Genomic DNA, 26,567 nt, shown 5'->3' on the forward strand with positions numbered 1-26,567 from the left:
TAACTTGAAGCATGAGGACTTGAATCTAGATGGTTTTCTAATCTAATGTCTAATCTCACAGTCAAGGTGCTTTACTGTGTCCATCTGTTCTTACAGTCTTCAGTGATATGCCACATGTTGTGATGGAAGTAAGGGGACACATCACATCGTTTGCCTCCTTTGATACACTATCATGAAAGTGTGCTTTGATAAAAAGAGAATGGTCCCAGGACATTCCCAGAAGAAGTTTCTTTTAAGGAAATTATGTGCTCAGGCATCAAAACTGGCCACTGTTAATACAAAAAGACCGTTTCAGAGAGACGATTTGTGGAAGCACAGAGGAAGGCAGAAGGAACGAGAGCCAGACAGCTGTTAGGGATTATACTGGGTAGATGATGACAGGTTCAGTCTGTTGTGAATAAATGTTTCACTCACTTTACAGTTTGATTCCCCCAGTTCCTCCTTTGCTTTCCATTTCCATCTTCAGAAAGGAAAACAAAATACATTTACATGTCACATGAATGTGGAAGTCTTTGCATGGCTTATCTTTTATTATGTGAATCTTTACACTGGTTATTATCTTTTATTGTATGTTGATTTTATGTGCCAATATTCTAAATGTGCTTAATTTGACCTTATATTTTATTAGCTGAAAGACTTCATTTTAGATGTGTAAGAGAGAATTATTAATGTCATAAGAATGCTAGTTAAAACAGATTGTCCTAGAAAATCAGTGTACCCTCATTAGGCAAGAATGTGTTCCTTCTTTCTCCAAAATACACTGTTCAGTCTATTGGATCTTGTGATGACCTATACTCTGTAGAATAATATCAGAATAACTGTACCTCATGGTTTAAATTATGGCTGTAAAATTTTGGAATTTTAAAATTTGAAGTAATTATTTTAAAATGGGAAAAATTACCCAATAGGGCTACTGTGAGGATTTATACACCACGACCCCACACACACACAGAGATACACATGCATACATGTTAGTCTAATAAATGCTCACAAAATGCTTGCTGTTGCTATTTTCTGATCAATCTACTCAATGCCACACTCCGAGGCTCTTATGAGGTGGGTAACTGATTTCCCTACATTGCAATGCTCTATTCCACCATGTGTTTTCATCAGAATTTTATCAGTGTTCCATTTGTTCCTAGAACAGCCAGCCCTGGGTGTATAAATAACAGAAGAGCAAAGCTATAAACCTCAATTCAGCCTTCCACCAACAGATGGCACAAGTAGTTATGTTCATAAATGAATGTTAGAATAATACTGATGAACTACATTTCAACAAATTACCTGCTTGTGAGTATGGGAGATTTTGTTTTGTCCTAGACACATTTCCATGTGTGGGTTGCCTGGTTTAGAACAAACTCCTTCATTTTAAATGTCACCTGAGAAGAAAGGTCTCTTAAACCCTTGCTGACATTACATAATCACAGAAAAATTGAGGCTACATAGAAATTAAAGACCTAGGGAGGGGATTTGGAAGGCCCATGTCTAGAAATAGAAAACTAGGATTATAATAGAAGAGCTCTCCAGAGAGAAAACAGGAGTCCTTTGGAATGAACTACAATTAAAAGGTGAAAACAGGAACAAGAGAAATCCAGCATAGCCAAAATAGAGAAATGACAAAAAGTTCAACAGATTCCATTAAGTATAATGTCACAGAAGGCAGATAAAGTAGATTATGTGTGGGTAAAGGACTCATAATGAAAGCCACAGACACCAAGGACCTAGGACCAGTTGTTGTTACTAGCTTTCTTCATCTTTAAAAATTGCTAAGGAATGTCCCATTTAATTGGAAGGAACATATAAATGTCATTCCAGTAAGATAACATACTTTGTAAATTCTAAAACATGGTTTTGATGTTTTGACCATGGCATTCAGGAAGTTAACTGTAGGCTGCTTGGTATCACCTCCTGTCTTAGGGTTTCTATTGCTGAGAAGAGACACCATGACCACAGCAACTCTTATAAAGGAAAGCATTTATTTGGGGCTGCCTTACAGGTTCAGAAGTTTAGTCCATTGTCATGTTGGCAGGCAGGCAGACATGGTGCATGAGAGATAGCAGAAAGTTCTACTTCAGGATTTGCAGGAAGAAAGACAGACACTGGACCTGGCTTGAGCATTTGAAACCTCAAAGCCCACCCACCTCCTGTGACACACTTCCTTCAGCAAGGCCACACCTACTCCAACAAGGCCAGAGGTCTTAACTGTTTCAAATAATGTCACTTCTTGTGATTCCATGGTGGCGATTTTCTTTTGTCTTTCCCTCTATTTATTTTTTTTTAAAAAAACTTTTTTTCATTTTACATACCAGTTCCAGTTACTCCTCCCTCCCCTTCTTCTGCCCCCTCACCTCCCCCAACTCCATCCCCCCCATTCACTCCTCAGAGAGGGTAAGGCCTCCCTTGGAGAGTCAACTAAATCTAGCATATTGAATTGAGGCAGGACCAAGCCCCTCTCCCTCCCCCCTCCCCCCACAACCGTGTTAAGGCTGAGCAAGGTATCCCACCCTAGAGAATGTGTTCCAAAAAGCCATTTCAGGCACCCGAGATAAGTCCTTTTTCATTCAAACCACCGCATCTCCTAAAGCCTTTGGTAATGAAGCAATTGAAAGATTTATACAACTGGGTCGAAGTGCTCCTATTCCTTATAGTAGATGACATGTGTGAAGATCTTACCTGGGATGAGACTTTATCCAGAAATCCCACAGAGCTCTAGCAAATAGGTAGGGAGGGCTCCTGAAGCTTCAGAGCTTTATGAATGGCATATGCTGTGGGTAAAACACCTTTTATGGTCATTGCTAAATGGTCAACAAGCCCTGGCCATCCTCTGACAGAGTGAGATTTTCCTTTCTCCTTTCTTCACAAGACGTATCAGGATCTAGAAATGAGCAAATGAGCATTAACCCTTTCACTTTATCAAAAATATACTATGTATTTACATTCTGAATTTAAAATTTTTTTAAAATGATGTTTTTTTCTTTGGATTTTTTTATTGAAAATAATTTTTTTCATGATTTTCCCTGTCTCCAATTTCTCCTAGATCCTCCCCATCCTATAGCAAATAAATATATTACTCAAGGATTTTTTTTTTTTTTGATTTTTCGAGACAGGTTTTCTCTGTGTAGCTTTGCGCATTTCCTGGATCTCGCTCTGTAGACCAGGCTGGCCTCGAACTCACAAAGATCCTCCTGCCTCTGCCTCCCGAGTGCTGGGATTAAAGGCGTGCGCCACCACCGCCTGGCTACTCAAGAAATTTTAATCCTTTTCACTTAATGAAAAATCCTACAGAAAAACGTCCCAACCTCCTTTTTAAATTTTCTTTTTTAAATCTCTCTCTTTTTATTATTGTTGTTGTTGTTATTATTATTATTATTATTATTAAGAAATTTTCTATTCATCTTACATACCAACCACAGATTCCACCTCCTCCCTCCCCTTTCCAGCCGTTCCTCCCCAACTCATCCCCCATTCCACCTCCTCCAAGTCAAGGTCTCCCATGGGGAGTCAGCAGAGCCTGGCACATTCAGTTGAGGCAGGTACAAGGCCCTCTCCCCTGCACAAGGTGTCACACCTTAGGCACTAGGCTCCAAAAAGCCCACTAAACAACTGTTTCACCTATCTAGAGGGCCCAGTCCAGTTCCATGAGGGCTACTCAGCTATTGGTTCACAGTTCATGCATTTCCACTAGTGTGGCTGACCATCTCTGTACTTTTCCCCATCATGATCTCGATGCCCCTTGCTCATAGAATCCCTCCTCTTTCTCATCAGTTGGACTCCTGGAGCTCGGCCTGGCACCCAGCCTTGGATCTCTGCATCTGCCTCCATCAGTATTTGGATGAGGGATCTATGATGAGTTAAGGTATTCACTAATCTCTCTCTTTTTCATATTGAAAAGGAGAGTTTTTCATACAATATATTCTGGTCACAGTCTCCTTTCCCCTAATTCCTCCCAGATCCTCCCTGATTCATGCACCCAACTCTAAACTTTCTCTCTTTAGACACCAAATATGGAAACAAAGAAAGCAAACAGACCAGAACAAAATAAAAAACAAACCAAAATAAAATAAGACAACAATGAAAAACACAAGAAACACTTTTTGTTTTCTAGTTTGTTTACATGTTGAATTACACAAGGTCTATATTCTGATCAGTGACATATATTACTTTAAAATATTTAACTGTTTGTTTGACTTATTTTAAATTCTGAAACAACATAAAATATTTAAAATAAATTTACTAATAAATTTTTTCCACTAGCTATCAACTCCCTTTAAATTTAATGCAAAATTCTCTTATCCACAGCAGTGAACAATCCATAAAATATAATTATTTCTATATATTTAGTAAAAATTAATATCTTTATTTTAGTATTATCTAGAGTTAAGAATTGTTAGGATTATGTGATACAGAGTTATCGTCAGTATGAACTTTTCTTTAACCAAGTAAATGCTTAAATGATATAAAATTCAAAATAGTTACTGATAATATCCTTTCTGGATAGCCCAAATGATTTACAGCTTTAGCAGTAAATGAAGTAAAAATCAAAAGCCTGTAACTCTACAGAAAAAAAGAGGTAACTCGTAATGACAGTCATCCCAACATGAAAATGTTGACGTCTTATGGATAACATTGTCACTGACCCTACAATACTCCTTTGGTGCTTTTATGTACCACACATACAAGTCAGAAAGGCTGCGCAGTGTTTAGCAACCCACCTTAGATTTACACAATAAAATAGAATGAGATTTTATCAAGCTAGGTGAAGATCTACCTTAACATAAAATTTCATTAATCTTTCCTACATGAAGCACTTCAGTTTGTGAGAATGAAGAATAGATGTCAGAAGGAAGGCAGGATCTAAGCCTTAAGATGAACTTATAATTCTTTCTGTCCCTCAGTAGATTTGTTAGGGCCATGACCCAATTTCTATGCTAATTTATAGGTTTTGCAATTGCTTTATTCTGTGCACAGCCTGTATTTCTCCCTCTTTCAAGACTCCAAGGTACTGGTTCCAAGGATTAAGACACATGCATCACCAATAAACTGCATTCAATAAACCATTCATCAGTCAGCAGTTGCTGGTCCATCCACATTGTGGATTTGCCGTGTGCCCTTCACTTCTTCTCTTCCTCAGTTGCCCCACCTTTCTTCTGATGCTTTTACTGTTCATTATCACCTCTGCCAGAAGTGAGAAGGAAGAATGTGGAATTCAAATGAGTTGAAAATGGCTTTTAAAATTTATTTTGAGTGTAAGGAGTGAAAGTTGAAAATGTTAGCTATAATTAAGCCTGGGCTTTTCTAGTGACTTCACCCAGCTATACTTATCTTTGCTAAGTAATATTAAATTATGAAAAGAAAAGGACCATTTGACCCTATTGCCTTCCTTCATGGATATATAGGTAAAGATATGTAAAATGAAAGATACTAATTAGTTAAGAATAATAGTCACAAAACTCCTATTTATGAATTACACAGAATATGCTTTAGAATAGAAATTCTTACTATAATAATTTAGCTTACCTGCATCTTACTTGATATAGGACATATAAACGTACATTTTGTTATTGTATTAAATGTCTAGTTTTTTAACAAAGAACCAGTATGCTGATTCTCTACTGGCCTCATAATTTAATTTCTAAAGTAATAAAGAAATAAAACAGCATATTTTAGTTTTCCTAATATAGCTGTAATATACTTGTACATTACGAAAATAACTAGCTTCTTTTAAAAATCGCATATTTGAAAATTAGTAAATAATTGAAAAGAAAGAAGTCAACACTTACTGCAATACTTGAAATCAGGATTTGATCCTAAATTTAGAGCATAAGAAAGGGTGCTCTTTTCTTAAGTTATCTTCTAATATCAAAATCTTGATATCAAAATTTAATCCATTTTTTTAAGAAATGAGGGTTTAAATTACTGATTTGTCTCTCTTACTTTCAGTTAATAAGTAAAAGAGACAAGCAAACAAACAAAAAACCACTATGTGATCCTGGTGTCCTCAAGATTACTTAAAGGCTGTTGATATGGCCTATAACATAGTTGCCCCACAAGACAGGCAATTTGCTTTCAACCCTGAATCCAATGCAAAGGTAGAAAGAGAGATTTGACTCCACAAAGTTGTACTCTAACCTCCATACTTGATCCATGACACATGTGCCCCCTCCACACACCGATCACACACACACAATACTAAAAGATTATTTATGTTTTCAAGTATATATATAATTACATATGCAATATATTTTAAGTCTACAAATTGAGATAGCTAAGCTATTCAAACATAGGTAAAATGGGTTTGTTTGTATGGACAGTACTAATAGGTTAAAGAACTTTTTAAACACCAAAAAAATTAGTAATATCACAAATCCATATCTCTAACAATGTTTCCGTGGTTATCAGCTTGTTGGCTGAATTAAGCACAATTAGATGATAGGTCTTGATTAATTAACTGATTGATTGATTAGTCAATCCATCCATTCGTGGAAGAAGGATATACTAGAAGACAAAAATCATATATATTCTACATCACAGATCAGAGTCCAATAACCACACCAGACATCATGTAACCTTGCAAAATTGTTGTCATAATAATTGTATTCTAAAACTGCCACAAGGATTAATAAAATAACAAATAAGTTACTTGACTGCATGTTCATAACATAAATACTAATAAATTATCATCTTAACATTTCTCAAAAATTGTTTATTCTCTTAAATGTAGTCACCATTAACATTGTTTAATCAGCCAGAATAGGTTTTGTATTGTATATCATATGGATTATACTATAAAAACTCTGATGTATTAATATATTACATACATTCATGCTTAACATACATTTTAAATCATCGTACTTGGTTTTGAGAAGCTGTTAATAATATAATCAAACTATCTTAAAATAAGGTAATACAATTTATATTTTACAATTTTGAACCAGATGGAACGTACATTGGGTTGTGTTTCAAAATACATTAAACATATTAGTGTTAAAGGGTTAATTAAGTGACCTTTATGAACACCATGCTATTATTAAAATAAGTTTAAAAGGTAAAATGAAAATTAATTACAGACATAATAACATAAATAGTATTTTATGAATTCAAATATTTTAACGTATGCTTATTACAGTACAGTTTTGAAACTTGACTCTTTATGGACACATAGAAACATGCTCATTCCATTATACAAGGAAAAACATTAGGGAGAGAAGGCTTGCAGCCACTGAAAAGCATTACTACCATTTAGTTATATAACTTAGTGAATTATAACCAAACTCATCTGTGTATTATCAAGCAGCATCTGTTAATGACAGAAATCAATTAAGCCAGTTCACGCATATATGTACTTGTGGTGTGTGGGGATGTGCAGTAGGAAATTAAAGCAGAGGTGTAACAATCTGTCCAAAGTCACACAGGACTTAAGCAACAAACGAGAGAGTAGAGTCCAAATCCCCAGCTCTGTTCAAAATACCAGCCATTATTTCATGCTGTTTCTTTGTCTACAGCAGAAACAGGCTTGGGAGGCACATAATCTAACTATTCTTCTAGATCAATTTTTACAAAACACCTGGGAAGCAGGCCCAGAGCGATTGAGACATCCGAGAAGCTCATGAGTATTACTTTCAAGGGACTAATAGCATGGAAGCTCTCTAAATCATCTTTAAAAAGAAATCTGTGGCACCAGATGGTAGGTCACAAGGCTATGTCCAGAAGGAACAAGAGTCTGGGGATGCATTTACAATGCCCAGGAAAATTGTGCATAGAACCACAGAAGCTCATTTGGTTTGCCTTTTTTTTAAACCCAATTAAAAAACAGAACACTGTGTGATGCCTCTGCTTAGATCCTCAAAGAGGGGAGATGATAACAAGTAGTTCATTTAACACTGTGTGTGTGACACGTAAGGTGTCACCTAGTGTTGTGCCAAGGCTCCTGGTTTATGTGACAAACAACCATTCAGGGAGGGACTCAAAAACTGGCAGAGCGATTTAAAAAGAAACTGTCTCATCTTGTCATCACAAATAGTTCTTTCGGAACCTGTTCAGTACCTATCTTTCAACTCACTTGAAGAGATTCTGCTACAGTTCTTATATCCGATCTTTTTAGAAACACTGTAGACAAATTATAGTCTAGAAGGGAGATTTAATTTCTATCCAACTTAACAAAGATGTGGAACAGTAATGTAGTTTTCCATAAAGACAGCTGGATAATATGGCAAAAAAAAAAAAAAAGAAAAACAAAAAAGTCCACTGTGGTGGGTTTGTAAGGGATACTTTTTAAAAAGTAGATTTGTAAAAAAGAAGGGAAGGATGCCAGAGAAAAGAAAAGCTAGTTGTGTATATCATCATGAAGAGATGTTTTCCAGCTAGATTGTCTTTATAAACAATAGTTCCACTGCAACATTCTTATAAACAAATGAAAACCTAGGAAACATACACACCTACACAGAAAGACAGAGATAGAAACAGCACCCGAGTCAGAGATGGAGACCTTAAGCAGTTGAAGAAGGCATGAAGTGTGTGAGCATATACAATCCAATGCATTTGCTGTTTATGCAGCAACTGAATTATTGCATATTGTGGGTTTTATAACCATTGAAAGATGCTCTCACTCTAGGCATGGCTCCTGACTTCCAGAGGCTAAGGGTATTGCATTAAGTTATAAACACAATTTAGATGGAATGTGGGACAGATTTTTTAGAATCTGATAATGTTTTCACTACAGACTCCAAGGTAAATATTTACCAATGATGGTAAAAGTTCAGTTGTAGGGCAGAACCAGCAGACGAAGTAGTGAGGCAGAGGAAACAAACACTCCTCCCTGTGGATGGGGTTGGTTTACCAGATGCATAATGGCCTTCTACCCAGAAGACCACGGCCAGATGTGTACACGTGGGTTTGCCACTTCACCTACTTTCCCATAGCATAGCTGTAAAGAGTATGTTCATATTATAATGCAATATAGAGTGTTTGGTCTGTTGCATGTACAGCACCATTTCTGTAATAACAAGCTGTTACACACCAGGTATTCTAATGGGGTACTTTGTCAATGTTTAGGACTCTGGACCTAGGATTAGTGAACACGAGGAGAAAACATGAGCATAAGCTGAACAATGAGCTTAGACAAACAATTTCTATTTGGGTTAGTAAGGTAGAAGGAAACTAAATTAACTTTCCTCTGGACAACACAGAAAATTGCTATTTCTGATGCCAGAGGAATAGATTTTTCTGGTCTAGACTCGGTCACTTACCACTCAGCAGATAAGAAGTTTGTTTAGGTCAGTAAAGGGGAAATTTGGAAGCCTAGTGAAGAGAATCTAAACTTGAAGAGAGGCTGAGTAGCCTTGGGCATTCCTTTTACAGCACCCTGCTGATAAGGCAGTCTCACAGACTGAACGCACTGGATTTTCCCACCAGCTCTGATTTCATGAAATATTACAGGTCACAAACTGTTGAGGGTCAGAGTCAGAAAAGCTAGCAAAGCATTTTGGACCCTGCTCCAAGATCTGTTTCTAAGGGGTCACTTCTCCAATAGGCATTTGGGAGAGGAGAGTAAAAAGAGAAAACAAAAATTTAAAAAATAATCAGTGTTTTATTTAAGCTTTGGTGACTGCCCTCTCTTCTTTAAATATTTCCGTTCCAGAAAGACAGCTGATTGCTTGCAGTGCGTACACACACACACACACACACACACACACACACACACACACACACACATACACACACACACACACCACTTCCTTCTAGCCTTTCAGGTACAAACTGCGGCTGTCTCTAAAATCAAACCTCCAGGCAGACACCCAAAGATGCTTGCACCCTGGAAACTATCATCTTTGCCATCACCAACAGCTCAGCTTAAAACGAAGACATGAGGAACCTTTATGGATTTCATAGATTGGCTTTTCTGGCTCTCTCTCATCCTGGCACAAAGAAGTTGAGGCTGCCGTTCTTTGAGAAAAGTGTGTTTTCTTGCTCTGTGCAAAGAACTGCTGGACCCGCATGACTGGGAGGAACTGGTTGGCAAAGCAGGATTTTGTGGAACCGCTTTTGTGCCTTCGGATACCAGTGTGGTCTTGATTTATTGTAATTCTCCCTCTCTTGCGAGCAACCTGTGGACTTGGGATTTAACTGGCGCAATAAAGAGCAAGGCTGGTTGACAGGCGCTCTGGTGCCAGACCTGGTGGCATCTCCTAGCAGCCTTGAAGAGCCAGTCCTCGTTTCAGCTTCTTTGGCGGGCTGTGGACGTATCATGTCCAGGAGTGGACACTGTAAATGTCCCCTTCTGGCCCTGGGCTTTCCAGTGCACCCGAGTTCCTGGTCTTAATTGACAGGCCAGTGACTATTGGCTGAAGTTCCCCAGCGATTTGCATGAACGGGGAGGGAGTGTCCTCCGCCACCCTCCCTTCTGGAGCGCGCTGACTGCAGCCTCCCAGGGAATGCGCGGCCAAGGGAACGCGCGCAGCTCGCTGGTCCAGGCAGTGAGCTTGCGCCCGGCGACCTGGCACCCGTGCCTGGATATGGGGCATCTACATCGTCCCAGGAGCAGTACCAGCCACAGGAACCTGACGGTAAGGATGCAGAAACCCCGGGTCTCCCAGAAGTTGCCATGCTCTCCAGCTGTTCCTACTCCTTGACGGTGTTTTCAAACGTTTTCCCATAATGCTAACTTCAGGAGAAGATGGGAGGGGGGGGAGAACGGAGTTTTGGATACAGCGCCTGTGGTATTTTAGCAAATAGCTTCGTCCCTCGGGTTCAGAAAGGAAGTTTCTGAAGCAGAAATGTTGGGTGAGGTGGAGGGCCGAGGGTGCCCTCAATTCTCTTTATATTCAGGGGTCTAAGAATTGATTCCTGTGGCCGATGTAAGCTTCTAACTGTCTACTGCAATTGACAAATGCTTTTGCATAACAATTTTCCGCGTTTCCATTGCTGGGTCCTAAGCTTGGCAGGAGGTAGAAGGCACGATAAGAGATAGCGACCCAGATCATTTGATTTGATTTTTATGTGCGAACTAAAATGAAAAAAAAATCCCCCCCCATCTAAGGGGGGAGCAGGTAGGGATTATGTCTCAATTTTCCATATTGTTGTTGTTATTTTATTATTGGTGTTGATGCTGTTGCTTATAGTGGCTTCATAGAAAATGAGTGTAACACGTTAGGTGTTTGGGAACCTTCATGGCAGAATCATTTCAATGAGAAGTAAATCATTCACCGCTCAGCGCTTTCCGCCACCATCTCCTTCTCTCCCCATAACCTAAAGAGGTTTCCTGTCGCGTTGCGCAGCCCTTGAGTCCAAGTCTTCTCTGCTGTGTGTTTCCAGGGACCCAATGCCATACGATTTGTGATTGTAAATGTCGGCTAGACGAGGCTAGTGATCCTACCGGGTGGGAGTGGGGAGAATATAAGAATATAAGAAAGGAGTAAGTTTGAAGACTGCTTTGCTCCACAGACCTCCCTCTGTGGCAGCAAGTTTGCTCTTATCCCTTGCGCTTGCAATGAGAGGTTTTGTTTGTGGAAATAGGGATGAGGATTTAGCGTTGTCCCGGGCGGGGGGCGAGGGGGGGGTCACTCCTTCCTAACTCCCATCTCTGCTTCCGGGAGTGTGTAATCACCTTCTCCCCCTCCCTTCACTCCAGCATGTTTTTCTGCTTTTCCTCTTCGTGGGACCCTTCAACTGCCTCGCGAGTTACAGCCGTGCCACGGAGCTTCTGTACAGCCTAAACGAGGGACTGCCCGCGGGGGTGCTCATAGGCAGCCTGGCCGAAGACCTAAGGCTGCTGCCCCGGGCCTCTGGGAGGCAGAGTCAGCAACTGCTGCATCCAGAGCGCGCTGCCACTGAGGGGAACCCCCCTCTCTCTTTCAGCTTGGCCTCTGGAGGGCTGAGTGGCCAGTATGTGACCCTAGACAACCGCTCCGGGGAGCTGCACACTTCTGCCCAGGAGATCGACAGAGAAGCCTTGTGTCTCGATGGGGGCGGAGGGACTGCCTGGGGCGGCAGCACCTCCATTGCCTCCTCTCCTTCCTCTGACTCTTGCCTTTTGCTTCTGGATGTGCTGGTCCTGCCTCAGGAATATTTTAGGTTTGTGAAGGTGAAAATTGCCATCAGGGATATCAATGACAATGCTCCACAGTTCCCAATTTCTGAAATCTCTGTTTGGGTCCCGGAAAATTCACCTGTAAACACCCGATTGGCGATAGAGCACCCAGCCGTGGACCCTGATGTAGGCATTAATGGAGTGCAAACCTATCGCTTACTGGACTACCATGGCATGTTTACCCTGGATGTGGAGGAGAATGAGAATGGGGAACGAACCCCCTACTTGATTGTCATGGGTGCTTTGGACAGAGAAACCCAGGACCAGTATGTAAGCATCATCATAGCTGAGGATGGTGGTTCCCCACCACTGCTGGGCAGTGCCACCCTCACCATTGGCATAAGTGACATTAATGACAATTGTCCTCTCTTTGTAGACTCACAAATTAATGTCACCGTCTATGGAAATGCTACAGTGGGCACCCCCATTGCAGCTGTCCAGGCTGTCGATAGAGACTTAGGGACCAACGCACAGATCACTTACAGTTACAGCCAGAAAGTTCCACAGGAATCCAAGGATTTATTCCACCTGGATGAGACGACTGGAGTCATTAAACTTTTCAGTACGATTGGTGGGAATGTTCTACAGACACATAAGCTCACCATCCTTGCTAATGGACCAGGCTGTATCCCTGCAGTGATCACTGCTCTTGTGTCCATCATCAAAGTCATTTTCAGACCCCCAGAAATCGTCCCACGTTATATTGCAAATGAGATGGATGGGGTTGTGTATCTGAAAGAACTGGAACCTGTTAACACCCCAATTGCATTTTTCACCATAAGAGATCCAGAAGGTAAATCCAAGATTAACTGCTACCTCGATGGTGAAGGGCCATTTAGGCTAGCACCCTACAAGCCTTACAACAATGAATATTTGTTGGAGACCACAAAACCTATGGACTATGAGCAGCAGCAACTCTATGAAATAGCTGTGGTGGCCTGGAACTCAGAAGGGTTTCATGTCAAGAGAGTCATCAAAGTACAACTTTTAGACGACAATGACAATGCTCCTGTTTTCCTTCAACCTTTGATAGAACTGACCATTGAAGAAAACAACGCCCCCAATGCCTTTCTAACGAAGCTCTATGCTACAGATGCTGACAGTGGTGAGAGGGGCCAAGTTTCCTATTTCCTGGGGCCAGATGCACCATCGTATTTTTCCTTAGACAGTGTCACGGGGATTCTGACCGTTTCTACCCAACTGGACAGAGAAGAGAAAGAAAAGTATAGGTACACTGTCCGCGCTGTGGACTCTGGGAAGCCACCCAGAGAATCAGTGGCTACAGTGGCTCTCACTGTGTTGGATAAAAATGACAACAGTCCCAGGTTCATCAACAAGGACTTCAGCTTTTTTGTGCCAGAAAACTTTCCAGGCTATGGTGAAATCGGAGTCATTAGTGTAACAGATGCCGACGCTGGGAGGAATGGGTGGGTAGCCCTTTCAGTGGTAAACCAGAGTGACATTTTTGTCATAGATACAGGAAAGGGCATGCTGAGAGCTAAAGTCTCTTTAGACAGAGAGCAGCAAAGCTCTTACACTCTGTGGGTAGAAGCTGTCGATGGGGGTGAGCCTGCCCTTTCTTCCACCACAAAAATCACAATTCTCCTTCTAGACATCAATGATAACCCTCCTCTTGTCTTATTTCCTCAGTCTAATATGTCTTATTTGTTGGTCCTACCTTCCACTCTCCCTGGCTCACCAGTGACAGAGGTCTATGCTGTTGACAAAGATACAGGCATGAATGCTGTCATAGCTTACAGTATCATAGGGAGAAGAGGTCCCAGGCCTGAGTCCTTCAGAATTGACCCTAAAACTGGCAACATAACTCTGGAAGAAGCTTTGCTGCAGACAGATTATGGACTGCATCGCTTACTGGTGAAAGTGAGTGACCATGGCTACCCCGAGCCTCTCCATTCCACTGTCATGGTGAACCTATTTGTCAATGACACTGTCAGTAACGAAAGCTATATTGAGAGTCTTTTAAGGAAAGAACCAGAAATTAATATAGAAGAGAAAGAACCACAAATCTCAATAGAACCAACTCATAGGAAGGTAGAATCTGTGTCCTGTATGCCCACATTAGTAGCTCTGTCTGTCATCAGCTTGGGTTCCATCACACTAGTAACAGGGATGGGCATATATATCTGCTTACGGAAAGGTAAAAAGCATCACAGGGAAGAAGAAAATTTGGAAGTACAAATTCCACTGAAAGGAAAAATTGACTTGTGTATGAGAGAGAGGAAACCAATGGATATTTCCAATATTTGATGTCTCATTGTGGAATAACAGAGAGGGATGTTTTAACTGCCATGAGTAGTCTTTGTCAACGCAAATAAGGATGTGTTAATGCAGTTCCACTGAAGGACAACTAATTTATAACTTGTAACATATTGTAAATAGCTCTTTACAGGTTTTTAATTCAAATTCAGAGGTTATAAAACGTGTACAGAATTTTTAAATGAAAATTAGTACTAACAGCTATATCATTGTTATTTATATATAAATATATAAAACGCTGGACATAACTGGCAGCTCTCATACACCAAGCAGATGACTGACAAAACTCAAGACTAAGGTAAGAAAAGTACATTTTTGTTGTTCTAAAATGTCTTTTCACCACAAGAGGGCACCAGATGCCCCTTTGCAGGGAGCTGCAGTATTGTACATGATAGTTGTTGTACATTAACGAGAGAGTATATTTTAAATATGTTGTTTTTCACATTAAATATAAAATTAAAGTAAATTGAATTTCCCTACTTAAATATATGATAAGAATGAAAAGAAATCCACTTGTAAACAGGATTCATTACCTCGTAAGGACATCAATTGTAGTTTGAAATAGAGGACGTTTAAAAGAAGTGCAATTCATGTTGGGCAAGCATCAAAACATTGCCATGTGTTACAAATTTTACCTGCTGAAGAGTGCACTCTTTTGCGTATGCCCACCTGCTGCCTGTTGGCTTTACCACGGCACCTACTTGCTAGAATTACAGGAGGTGGGCACCATTTGTGAATTATTCTCTTTGTGAAATGTAACTAGACGTTGCACAAGAAGCACACCGGGGTCTCAATCTCAGCTTGCTGGCTTGGTGTTTACAACGACGTCAGTGCATCCTCAGCTGGTCAGCAGCAGTTTGTTCTTGGATTATATGTTAGGTTGTGTGTGATTGTATTCATCTACCACGTGAGAAAAATAAAAGTTGCATTCAAGTTAAATTCCTCTGAAAGCTAGCGTTCACTATTGGTTGTTTTAGTTAGGCATTTTATGCGAACGTGATACTTTTTCTGTAGTTGTTTAGCTCCGTTGGCTACCATTCTGGCTCCTTTCTTTGGTTCTGGAAAACATCCAATAGTTTATTTGTAAGCAGATTCCTTTGATAATTTAGTTTTTACTGACTCTTTTGCAATGAAGAAACCTGGTTTGTCAGTGATTTCTAACTTGTCCTTCTTTGCATGAGATGGAGATTTTATTTTATGTAAGAACTGTAGAAAAGCTGTCAGTGTAAACAAGAAATGTGTTAGCTTCAAATGGGTCACTTTACTTATCATCATCATGTGTCTGTACCGTACCAAAATTGTTTATATGTCTTCAAATTAAAGGTATATATTTTCATAATTTCTTGATTGTTTTTACCATTTTATATTTGAACATGGGCTTGTTCTTTCACTGAAGTGCCTGCTATTGGTGTCTGTTAGCTTTTAGGATTAAATGTGAGATATTGTAGTATTCTGCTATGCTAAAGTTTATATTAAACTAATTCATGACTTAATTAAGCATTGGGTAAATTATTAAGGGTGTGTATAATTGTAGCATATATGGAAGAGAGTATGCTTCTATGTTTAAGTTCTTATGAAAACTTGCACCATGCACGTGTATAGTCATTTTAACCAATTATAAATTTAATATCAGTGTAACTTTTCTCTCACATTCCAGCAAAACTTTTGTTTGCTGTGTTTCACTAGCTTGCAATAAGTTTTAAGTTAATAACACACCAGGAAGAAAAAAAACTTAAACACAAACACAGGATTTATTAGATTTATATTAATTACTTATTTTTGTTTTCTTCAACTTGGTAATCTGGATAAGTAAATATATAAGGCAGCAGAGTTTGAGACAAAAAATCAATATATTTTCATGAAAGTTCCTTTTGTATGATAGGTACTTGAACTAGGAGACTTATAAGGCCATGTAAGCCCATAAATTGTTCATTCACACCTCTTATGTAACAAAATAGGAAAACATCCTTTCTAGTCATGTTTTATTTAGTTCCTTTTATCAAAGGAGGAACTACATAAAAGATATGTAGCACCATTAATAAAAAACAAGTCATCCGCGAGCTCCATGACTTTTGCCAACATTATAAAGAGAAAAATAAATATTCTATTCATTTCAAAATTCCAACGTGGTTCGTGTGTTGAGGGGGGTGGCTACTGGACTTCGTTTCTTGCATGAGAAATATCTATAACCTTAATAAAATCATGTATTTTAAAATAATTTTTGTTGTAGGATTTCCTTTACACATTATTTTATTCACATTAAAAACAGAAATATCAGGGAAAGCTAAAGTCGACTAAGCTTAAAGATAAAAGCTTCTTTTTCCTAAGACTCTGTGCTAGAACAGTTGCCAAAATGTATGCTAATCATGTCAGTGTTGTTAGTTAAGCTGGCACAAAGATAACTGTTCCATTCATTAAAAGCCCTAATATCCATTTAACAGTTTGAGAACCAGTGAGTTACCCTTGCCCAATTTAATGATGAAGGGATGGCTCTGATATTTGTCGTGCCAAATACATCCTACATTATGGAGGAAAGGGTTCATTAATTTGAACTGAGAAATGAAATACCAATATAGTAATTTAAGCTGGGGTGGTGGTGGAAATAACTTACATTATTTTTGGCATTATCTGACTATTGGCCATACAGTTTTTAAAGCTAATTTTTTTACTGGCAGATAAACTTTTATCGGGAAAAGTTCAAAAATAACACACACACACACACACACACACACACACACACACACACACACACTTCTTTTAAAACAATCCTGAAGAGTTGGTACGTTAGAAAAACTTAAATCTTTAATGATTTGGATGCTGTACTGGTGTTTTAGATAATAGAAGGCTTGATTGTACTATGAAATAACATCAGTAAAAGAAGCGTTAAAGAGGGTGTATGAAGACTTGATTGCAGTAAGAAGTCTCACAAAGAGTCTAATTTGCGCTACTAGAAGATTCCCCAATTGACAACTATAAGTGGAGAAATCAAACAATTCTCCATGAGGACAAATTTCAGAGCATTGATCTTTGACAGAAACAGGAAAACACAATCCAAATGTAGCAGTGCAAAAGGGGTGTTCTTCAGCTCCATGGGGAGCCTCAGTTCACGGAGACATGGAACACACATATCGGAGGCTGTCTTCACTCTAAGCTGGATTTGTACACTCAAAGGTAAAGCAGTTTACTGTCACAAAATTCCATATCCCTGACTTACATAATCTGCTTATCATGGTGTGTTTACATGTAACTAGTAAATAAATATTGACAGGAGAGTCAACAGTGGTGCAAGAAATCATAAAAAAAAAATAAGCCCATTCCTAATTACTGTGCAATGGAGATCCATCATCTTTTCCCTAGTTATTTTAGTTTTAGGCAAGAAATTATCAAGTAAACTTTCAGAGAGAATACATGTAATTACAATCTTTAATGATTTTCACATCACTTATTTATACATACTATTTCTTAAATTATTCCTTTTCTTTGCATGATAAACTCCTAAACTTGAAATGTTTTCCTTTACATTTATTTTTATTTAATTTTTAGTGGGGCCATGGTGCAGCTATATGTGGAGGTCAGAGAACAACTTGGAGCCGTCAGTTCCAGGGATCAAACTCAGGTGGTGATACTGAGTAGCACGCCCCTTTATCCTTTGAGCCATCTCACCGGTCCCTGGATTGCCATCCTTTAAGGACACCACACAAAGTAAATGAACACCACACAAACCTAATAATGTGCAAAGAAAGAACACTATGCTAATTAAAAACATCCAGTTTCTCATTTTATTATGTATTTTCTACACAAAATTAAGAAGGAACTAACCGTCAAGATGGCAGGGTTTCTTACAAACTTGTATTATGGTGTGGAAGGCCGATAAGAAAACAAAATTTCAAAATGTTCTGCCTGATAAAAACACCTATGTTATGGATTGTCATGGCAACAGGACCTACCCTAATTTTAGAAGTTTCCAGAAGACCTCAGAATGGAAGTGATTTCTATTCTCTGTTCCTCACAAAGAGAAACCTTAGGCAAGGGGACAAGGGCATCTGAAAGTGAGAGGATTGTATGCAAGGCAGAAAACTGTGTGTATGTGTGTTTGCAGAGCTGCCAGCCTTCCAGGTCTTCCTAGCTGCAGGGATAAAGCAATGAAAGAAATCAAAAAAGAGTTTGGAGAGGAAAGATAGTATTATCTTAATTTTCCAATCAAGAAATCTCTGTATTTAAAATATCACTTTGACGATATGTATAAATTTTGTTGAGAAGTAAATACATATTGAACAAAACCTTTAGTGATAATTTAACTTAATAAGAGCTTTATACTAGAGTATATGAAATATACAGGATTTTTATATAGGGTATAAATACAATATAATGGATAAAACTAGTGTTACTATAAAAATTTGCATATGAAAACCAGCAAGTAAATAGTTTCTGTAATTTGTTTTGAGCCTTTTTTTTTTTTTTTTTACAAATTTGAAAAACATAAGTGATCATATTCACAGTAAATCAGCAATGAGTGATTTGAGGCAATAACTCCCATCTCTAATGTTCGGTTTTATGACAGATGGAATTAGAAAGGCACTAATTTACCCAGTTTATTTCATCTTTATGTCTGTCAATTCTATTCAATTTAGTAAACATTACTGTGTGTCCATGTGGTAGATATTTCATTATGAGTGTAATGTCACCGAATATGTCTTATTCTAAGAATTTGCTACTGTATTTGCTTTGTAGGCACAATAAAAATGCACATGCACAAAACTTTCATACTGAAAAATTGGGAAAATATAGTAGGATGTTAATGTATGATGTTCAGGATAAATATAATTGCCAACGTTATCTGAAAACAAAAAAGGATTATGATGAATTTAGTGGTTTGGGGCATACTCTAGAAAACATGACCTCAAGAACTAGCAAATAAGAGCCTAAGCAGCACAATCTCTGAGCTTCAACATCAGTTTTCAATAGCATACATAATTTAGCACATCCTATTCTCTACACTATTTTGGTGTTTTATTTTGAAGAACTTATCTGTACTTAACAGTCAGTAGGAAAGTCTCCAATCACAGTTGAACAAGCATGCATTTGTTATAAAGCAGCATCATAGGCAGTCTTGGACTCTTTCCATATACTTTCCCCTTCTAATATCCTCTTATGTGAAAACTATTAGCATGTCTTTTGTTAAGTAGAACTTTGAAAATTTAAAGAGATAATTTGTAACTAATATTTTGAGTGTTCTATGATATTAATTGTTGCTGTTATTGAAATTAAAAGTGGCCCATGAAGTGGTCATAACAGTTTATTCTCCCATTCTTCCATAAAAATTTATTCAAACAATATTATTTATTATGTAACAAAAGTCCATGAGTTTAACAATATTTTAGATAAAAAGCTGTTACAGAATCCATGCTTCAACATAATTATGCCCCTTTTATATATCATAAGGTTCATGGTTTCCTTTTTCTCTGACAATGAGTTCATATATTCCTTTTCTTTTAGAAGCATCACAAGGGCCTTGAATATGATTTATATTTTCAAACTGTGATAATAGAGAGACCACACCACTGATTTTACACTTGAAGTAACTAAGACTTTTGATATTACAAAAAAGGTTGCGGAGTGAAACAGGATAGTAGTCTAGCATGTTTAAGAACATGGATTCAATCCCTAAAGGAAGAAAGAGAGACATAAAGGAATGAAATAAAGAAAAGTAATATACTGTGGTTGTTTGAATAAGAATGGCCCTCTTAGGCACATATGTTTTAATACTTGGTCCCCAGCTAGTGGAACTGTTAAAAAAGGATTAGGATTTATTTCACTTTTGAAGTAGGTGTGGTCTTGTTAGAGGAGGTGTGTCACGGCAGGTGGGCTTTGAGGTTTCGCAGGCATAACCATATCTAGGGTCTCTCTCTTTGCTTTCTGGATGTAAGCTCTAAGCTGCTATTTCTATGACATGTCTGACTACTAGCTGCCATGTTCCCTGTCATGAGGTCATATTCTCCAATCTTCTGGAAACATAAGACCAAAATTAAATTCTCTATTTAATTATTATTTTTAATTATTTTTGGACTTGAAAAGCAGTTGAATGCTGTAAGTGGGGCTTGATGGGCAAATCAGGTAAGAACTTGGAAGACAGTGGTACTGAGATCAATGTGGACGATGGAGACTCAGCTCATGAGGTTTTGGAGGTTAACAATATTAGAAACTGGACTAGAAACCATTCTTGGGATATTTTGGCAAAGAATGTGGCTGGTTTTTTTTGCACTAGTCTTAAGAATCTGCCTGACGCCGGGCGGTGGTGGCGCACGCCTTTAATCCCAGCACTCGGGAGGCAGAGCCAGGCGGATCTCTGTGAGTTCGAGGCCAGCCTGGGCTACCAAGTGAGTTCCAGGAGAGGCGCAAAGCTACACAGAGAAACCCTGTCTCGAAAAACCAAAAAAAAAAAAAAAAAAAAAAAAAAAAAAAAAAAAAAAAGAATCTGCCTGAGGCTAATCAAAGAGTTTTAGAACAATTTCATTGGCAGAGCGGATTTCAAGAGAGCCTATTATTGAGTCTGTCACATTGTTATTAACAACCATTTTTCTGCAGGTCTCAGTGAGCAAGAGCAAGCAAGGCAAAAAGAAAAGCAAACTGTACAGTTTGAGGAGAAAAAATGAGCAACAGGAAATTTAAGTTAGGACTTTTGCTGAAAGAGGAAATATAGGCCTGAAATGAAATGGAATAAAGGGAGTGATGCACTTAGATCAAGAATCCACCCAAATAACACTGCATCTTGTGAAAAGAAAATGCCTACAAATAATTTGCCCTAAAGAGCAACAAACAGTCAAAGGTTGTGAAGGTTTTATTAAAGGGGTGGCCAAATACCAGCCTTAGCAGGCAGCCAAACTTGGTAGAAACTTGGCTCAAGCTTTAGAGTAATGAAGGATGCTGGATTAAAGAGTTTGTGGAAACTTCCTGTCTGGTTAAGGAAAGCCACTAAGGCCAAGTCTGTGACCCAGGGATTCCTTCATTGAGGACCTGAGATAACATTGAATGAAGCTGTGAAAGCAAAGCTTGGATTGTGTTGGAGTCCCCAAGATGTTAGAAATGATAGTCTGGAATATCTTCCAGGAAGAATTGTATACAGGAAGTAGAACCAGACTGAGATAGAAGTGTGTTTTAGTCAGCAAAGCTAGAAGGACAGAGCCTTCTAAGCCCTTCGACATCAGACATGGAGTCTGGAAATTTCTTTGCTGGTTTTCAGTTTTGCTTTGGTGCCATAATTCCTCATTAAACCTTTTGTGTTTTGGAAGAATGAGGTATATTCTGTTCTATTGTATGTTGGTAATGTATATACTATGTACATTGTATGTATATAATTTTGCTTTTTACTTTTACATGGCTTATAATTAAGAGATTGTCTTGATTCTCAGAAGATCTGACTTTTACACTGAATTGAGTCTGAAAGCCTGTGAGGATTTTTGAAGTTGAACTCAATTTACTTTGCATTATGATAAGGCCAGGAGCCTATGGGTATTAGAGAGTGAAATATGGTAGTTTTAATGAGAATGGTCCCAAGAGGCATATATGTTTGAATGCTTGGTCCCACATAAGTGAGATTGATTAAGAAGGATTAGGTGTGGCTTTTTGGATTGGATGTGTCACAGGGTGTGGGCTTTAAGGTTTTAAATGTCCACACCAGTCTTAGTGTTTTTCCGTTTCCTGTTGTGAATCAAGATGAAGCTCTCAGCTGGTAACTCAGCATGACGTCTGACTGCCATTTCCCCACTTTGATATTCATGGAATCATATGGAACTGTGAGCATCAAATTAATCTCTTTCTTTTATAGGTTGCCTTGGTCATGATGTTTTGTTGGCATAATAGAAAAGACAGTAGCTAAGGATGTTAAGTGAGAGGACAGCAATCCTGAATTTAAAAATGTTTAAAAGGTTAAAGAAAACTCAGCATATACCCAAATGACTCTATGCCCTATAAAACTGCATTTCTGTAGCATTGTGGCTCTATTCATAATCCCAGGGAAATAGAACCAGCCTAGATGTCAATCAACCACATGAATGGTTTAATGTGATATATATTCATTTTGTTTTAGGGTTAAAAAAGAAAGTAAAATTAGGGAACGTTGAGGAAAATGGATGGATCTGGAATATTGAGTGAAGTAACTCAGGCTCAGAAACACAAATGTCCCATGTTTTCTGTAATTTGAACATTCTAGCTATGCATCTTTAGAAAACTGTGCTGACTGACTTTAGAAAACTGACTGCTGGTAAAGGCCAGACAGATAGAAAGGGGCCATTAGAGGGAGGAAGATGAATAGTAAAACACAATAGACTAGAAATTGAAGGCAGAGACTAATGGTGGAAGAAGAGTCTAAGCAGAAGCAGAGTCAATGGTAGAGAAGAAGAGGTGAGAAGAGAAATTGAAGGCAGAGACTAATGGTGGAAGAGTCTAAGCAGAAGCAGAGTCAATGGTAGAGAAGAAGAGGTGAGAAGAGAGACACGTAAACAAATCTAGGAATATTGTTGGAGAAAACACATAGTTTCTTCATAGGATATATAGAGATCAAGCTGAAGATTATTTGAAAGTGTCCTCCATAATTGGATAACATTCACAGTGACAGAAGTTTCTGGCTGGGCGGGGGGTGGGAGGGAGTCATCATCAAGACTTAGCCAGTTTTGAGTCCTGTGAACTACAATAATAAATTTGACAGTCAAATTGTGCCCTCTAGTGTGATAGTGGCAGGCTTATTATGGGTAACTGTCTTAGTTACCTTTGTATTATTATAAAGAATACCATGAGCAAGGCAACTTAGAGTTTATTTGGACTTCAGGTTCAAGATGGTTAGGGTCTGTGATCATTTTGGTGGAGCATGGCAGAAGGCAGGCAGGCATGGCACTGGAGTAGTAACTGAGAGCTTACGTTATGATCCACAGGAAGGCAGCAGAGACAGAGACAGAGAGAACACTACCTCTGAAGAACATTAGCTTTTGAAACTTCAAAGCCTTCCCCTAGTGACATACCAGCTCTGATGAGGCCACACATCCCATTCTTTCCCAAAGTTCGACTAACTGGGGACCCAAGCATTCAAAAGTATAAGCCTATAGGCCATTCTCATCCAAACAATCACAATAGCCAAACACTTTTGGATTGGATATGAGGCAAATACTATAGAACATTATAGAATCTGTGCTTGGTTCCAAAAACCTGGCCAAGAACTCCTTGATAGAAAGGTCATGGATCCTAGGGAGGAAAATACTGTTGTTTTGCTAAATGCTCTGTTGTCAAACTGCCATCCAAATACTCATGTTTATATTCATAGACTAGTGTTGCATATAGGCATCACCAGAGGAGCTTATTGTTGTAGCAGACAGCAAACAGTTAATGCAGAAACTCATAACTGGCCGAAGTGCAAAGAATAAGTGATGGTATAGTGCAATACTCTAAACTGAACAGATATATCACCTCATACAAAGCTTGGGGAAATATTTCATAAGCTGGAGAGGGAGTAAAATGCAAAAGTAGACATGGGGATGTATAGCAAAAATATTTCTCCAGTACATGACATAAATGGAATATTCACGACCTCACAGTAGATGTGGTTATCTGCACAACTGGGCCTGTAAAATTTTCTCATGGGTGCAAGAGAGGCATATGAGACTCCACTCCTCTCTGAGGAATTATTGGCAGTTGACTGAATATTGGCATTATCGGCAAATGGCTGAAAGCCATTATGCAACTGTATAAAACTGTCAAAACATTTTAAAAAATTGAAAAAAAAAAGGTGAACACAGCTGCCCCTCCATCAGAACTGTTGTAAGACAACCTCTCCAGTTTTACCTTCGTTGGAAAGGTGCCATTCCGATGCTTACAGAGACAATAGACTGGGTGTCAAATTCTCAGAGATGAAATGTCATCTAATTAGTCAACCAACATAAATTATTAAATGAATAGTTATATATTTCCCCATATTTACAAGGGAGATAACATAATTTTAAAAATGAAACTCCTTGTACTTTATAAGTAGAAGTAAATATACAGGAAATATGAAATTAAGCATTTGGCAAACTTACTGTCAGAAAACAACAGCAAAAAGTTCAACTAAAGAACAAGTATGAATTATCAAGCAAAGCTTTTGTAAGCCCTGAAGGAAATGAGAAGTAATAAAACTGATTTGTAATAAGGGTTAAGTATTGTACTTAAAAATATTGCATATTCAGTTTATAAAAGTGTGGTTAGAATGTGATGACATTGGGAGTAATTAATTTTTGTTTTGTTTTGTTTTGTTTTTCGAGACAGGGTTTCTCTGTGTAGCTTTGCGCCTTTCCTGGAACTCGCTTTGGAGACCAGGCTGGCCTCGAACTCACAGAGATCCGCCTGGCTCTGCCTCCCGAGTGCTAGGATTAAAGGCGTGCGCCACCACCGCCCGGCTGGGAGTAATTAATTTTAAAATGAAGAGGTTGACATTTTAGCCAAAGGAATAAAAGCAAAAGCAAGAATGTAGAAAGAAAAAAATAAGTGGTTTGTTATTAGTCAACTTGAAATTACATAAGAAATAAAAATCACCTAAAAATAATAATTTTAAGAAACACACAGAAGATCAGGCTTTGAGGATTATAGGTGGAAAGACAAATATGGAGGAAAATCCTGGATGGCTTCTCTTAGGAGCACACAACCTCAGTTTGTCGACTCCAAAGGAGTATGGGGTTACAATTTTCCCTTTAAGGTTTAGAGTATAATACTATCAAACTTTAGCAAAGTTAAACACAATGTACAATATACATGAGTCATTAATGTAGCCAATGTGTTCAGTCTGTGCCTTTAAAAATTGGTTATTATGCTGGGCATAGAAGTAAACTCCCTTCAATTTTCTTAAGAATTATTCTTTAGTTTGAAAGAACCAATAAAACTCTTTGTATATAAGGTAGGATTTGCAACTCTCCCATCAACTTTCCACTGTGACATTCCATAAACACCTGTACTCCAAACAACTAAGAACCTTATGGCAGATAAGATGCTCTCCAGAGGTAAGTGCTACAAATTAAAAAGCTATTTAATAATATAATATTGATAATATATAAATTACAAAATAAAGGATGATTACTTTCTTTACAGATGATGAACAAATTTAAATATTTGATAACATTTATTTCTGGTATTCTTTAGGAAAATTGAATTCTTTATAACTCCTAAGAACAATGTTTCTAAAAAATCAAGAAATGTATGTACTGGACACTGTGGACCAGACAGTCTCCTGAGAAAGATTTAAATTTACTTGTCTGCACAAGTAAAATACAATTATTATGTTAATTAACCTAGACTATGTAAAAATAACCCTGTAACTGTGCTCCAAGAATAGCACTAATTTTCATTTTGCAAATATACTTTCTTTCATTTCAAATTAGGCTTTGTGTTTTCTTAATGTGTTTTCCTGGCAATGTGAGTTTTTAATTTACTGTAGTATAAAACAGACTTTGGAAACAGTTGTGTAAAGTCTTTGAAATAATACTATATAGTATTATTTTAATGCTAAGATATCTGGTGAAAGCCAGGCGGCGGTGGTGCATTCCTTTAATCCCCGCACTTGAGAGGCAGCACTAGGTGGATCTCTCTGAGTTTGAGGCCAGCCTGGCAACAGAGTGAGTTTCAGAAAAGGCATAAAGCTACACAGAGAAACCCTGTCTCAAAAAAAACAAAAAACAAAAACCAAAAAACTAACCAAACAAACAAACAAAAAAGATATCTGGTGAAATATGATGAGGGATAATAATACTAATGCTAATATTAATACAATGATTGCATGTGTGTTCATTATGGACAAAATTTCCTCCAGAGAAAACAACTGTAGACCAGTCATAGAAAAAGGTACCATCGGGCAGTGGTGGCGCATGCCTTTAATTCCAGAACTCTGGAGGCAGAGCCAGGTGGATCTCTGTGAATTCAAGGCCAGCCTGCTCAACAGCAGGAGATCCAGGACAGGCACCAAAACTATAGAGAGAAACCCTGCCCCCCCCCCAAAAAAAAGTGAAAAAAAGTACTGCAACTAGATGAAGAGTAAAATTAGCTTAACCAAGGAAGACAATCCATTGAACACAGCTTTTAAAATTATGAATGGAAGGGTTGTGGCTGTCATTCACAGTACAGCACTTGCCTCGTATGTCTGAGACCTTGGGTTTAACCATCATCATGAATGCCAAAAACTAAATTCTGAAAA

At 38.3% G+C, this 26,567-nt stretch overlaps 1 protein-coding gene across 1 annotated transcript; it reads left to right on the top strand.

The window, feature by feature from the left end:
* The first annotated feature begins 9,763 nt into the window (after nt 1–9,763).
* Pcdh20 (protocadherin 20) lies at nt 9,764–16,422 on the top strand. Its single transcript, XM_052732614.1, has 2 exons — nt 9,764–10,562; nt 11,627–16,422. The coding sequence occupies exons 1-2, from the start codon at nt 10,431–10,433 to the stop codon at nt 14,351–14,353; spliced, it is 2,859 nt and encodes a 952-aa protein (XP_052588574.1). The 5' UTR covers nt 9,764–10,430; the 3' UTR covers nt 14,354–16,422.
* The last annotated feature ends 10,145 nt before the right edge of the window (nt 16,423–26,567 follow it).

The sequence above is a fragment of the Peromyscus californicus genome, unplaced genomic scaffold, assembly GCF_007827085.1.
Source record: "Peromyscus californicus insignis strain IS unplaced genomic scaffold, ASM782708v3 Scaffold_12__1_contigs__length_115047231, whole genome shotgun sequence".
In the NCBI taxonomy this organism is placed as follows: domain Eukaryota; kingdom Metazoa; phylum Chordata; class Mammalia; order Rodentia; family Cricetidae; genus Peromyscus; species Peromyscus californicus.

Bases quoted from the DNA above. Each gene is read 5' to 3' on its own strand.
- Pcdh20 (XM_052732614.1), top strand. From the start codon at position 10,431: ATGCGCGGCCAAGGGAACGCGCGCAGCTCGCTGGTCCAGGCAGTGAGC. The intron at 10,563-11,626 runs GTAAGGATGCAG...CCTTCACTCCAG, and splicing joins CCAGCCACAGGAACCTGACG to CATGTTTTTCTGCTTTTCCT.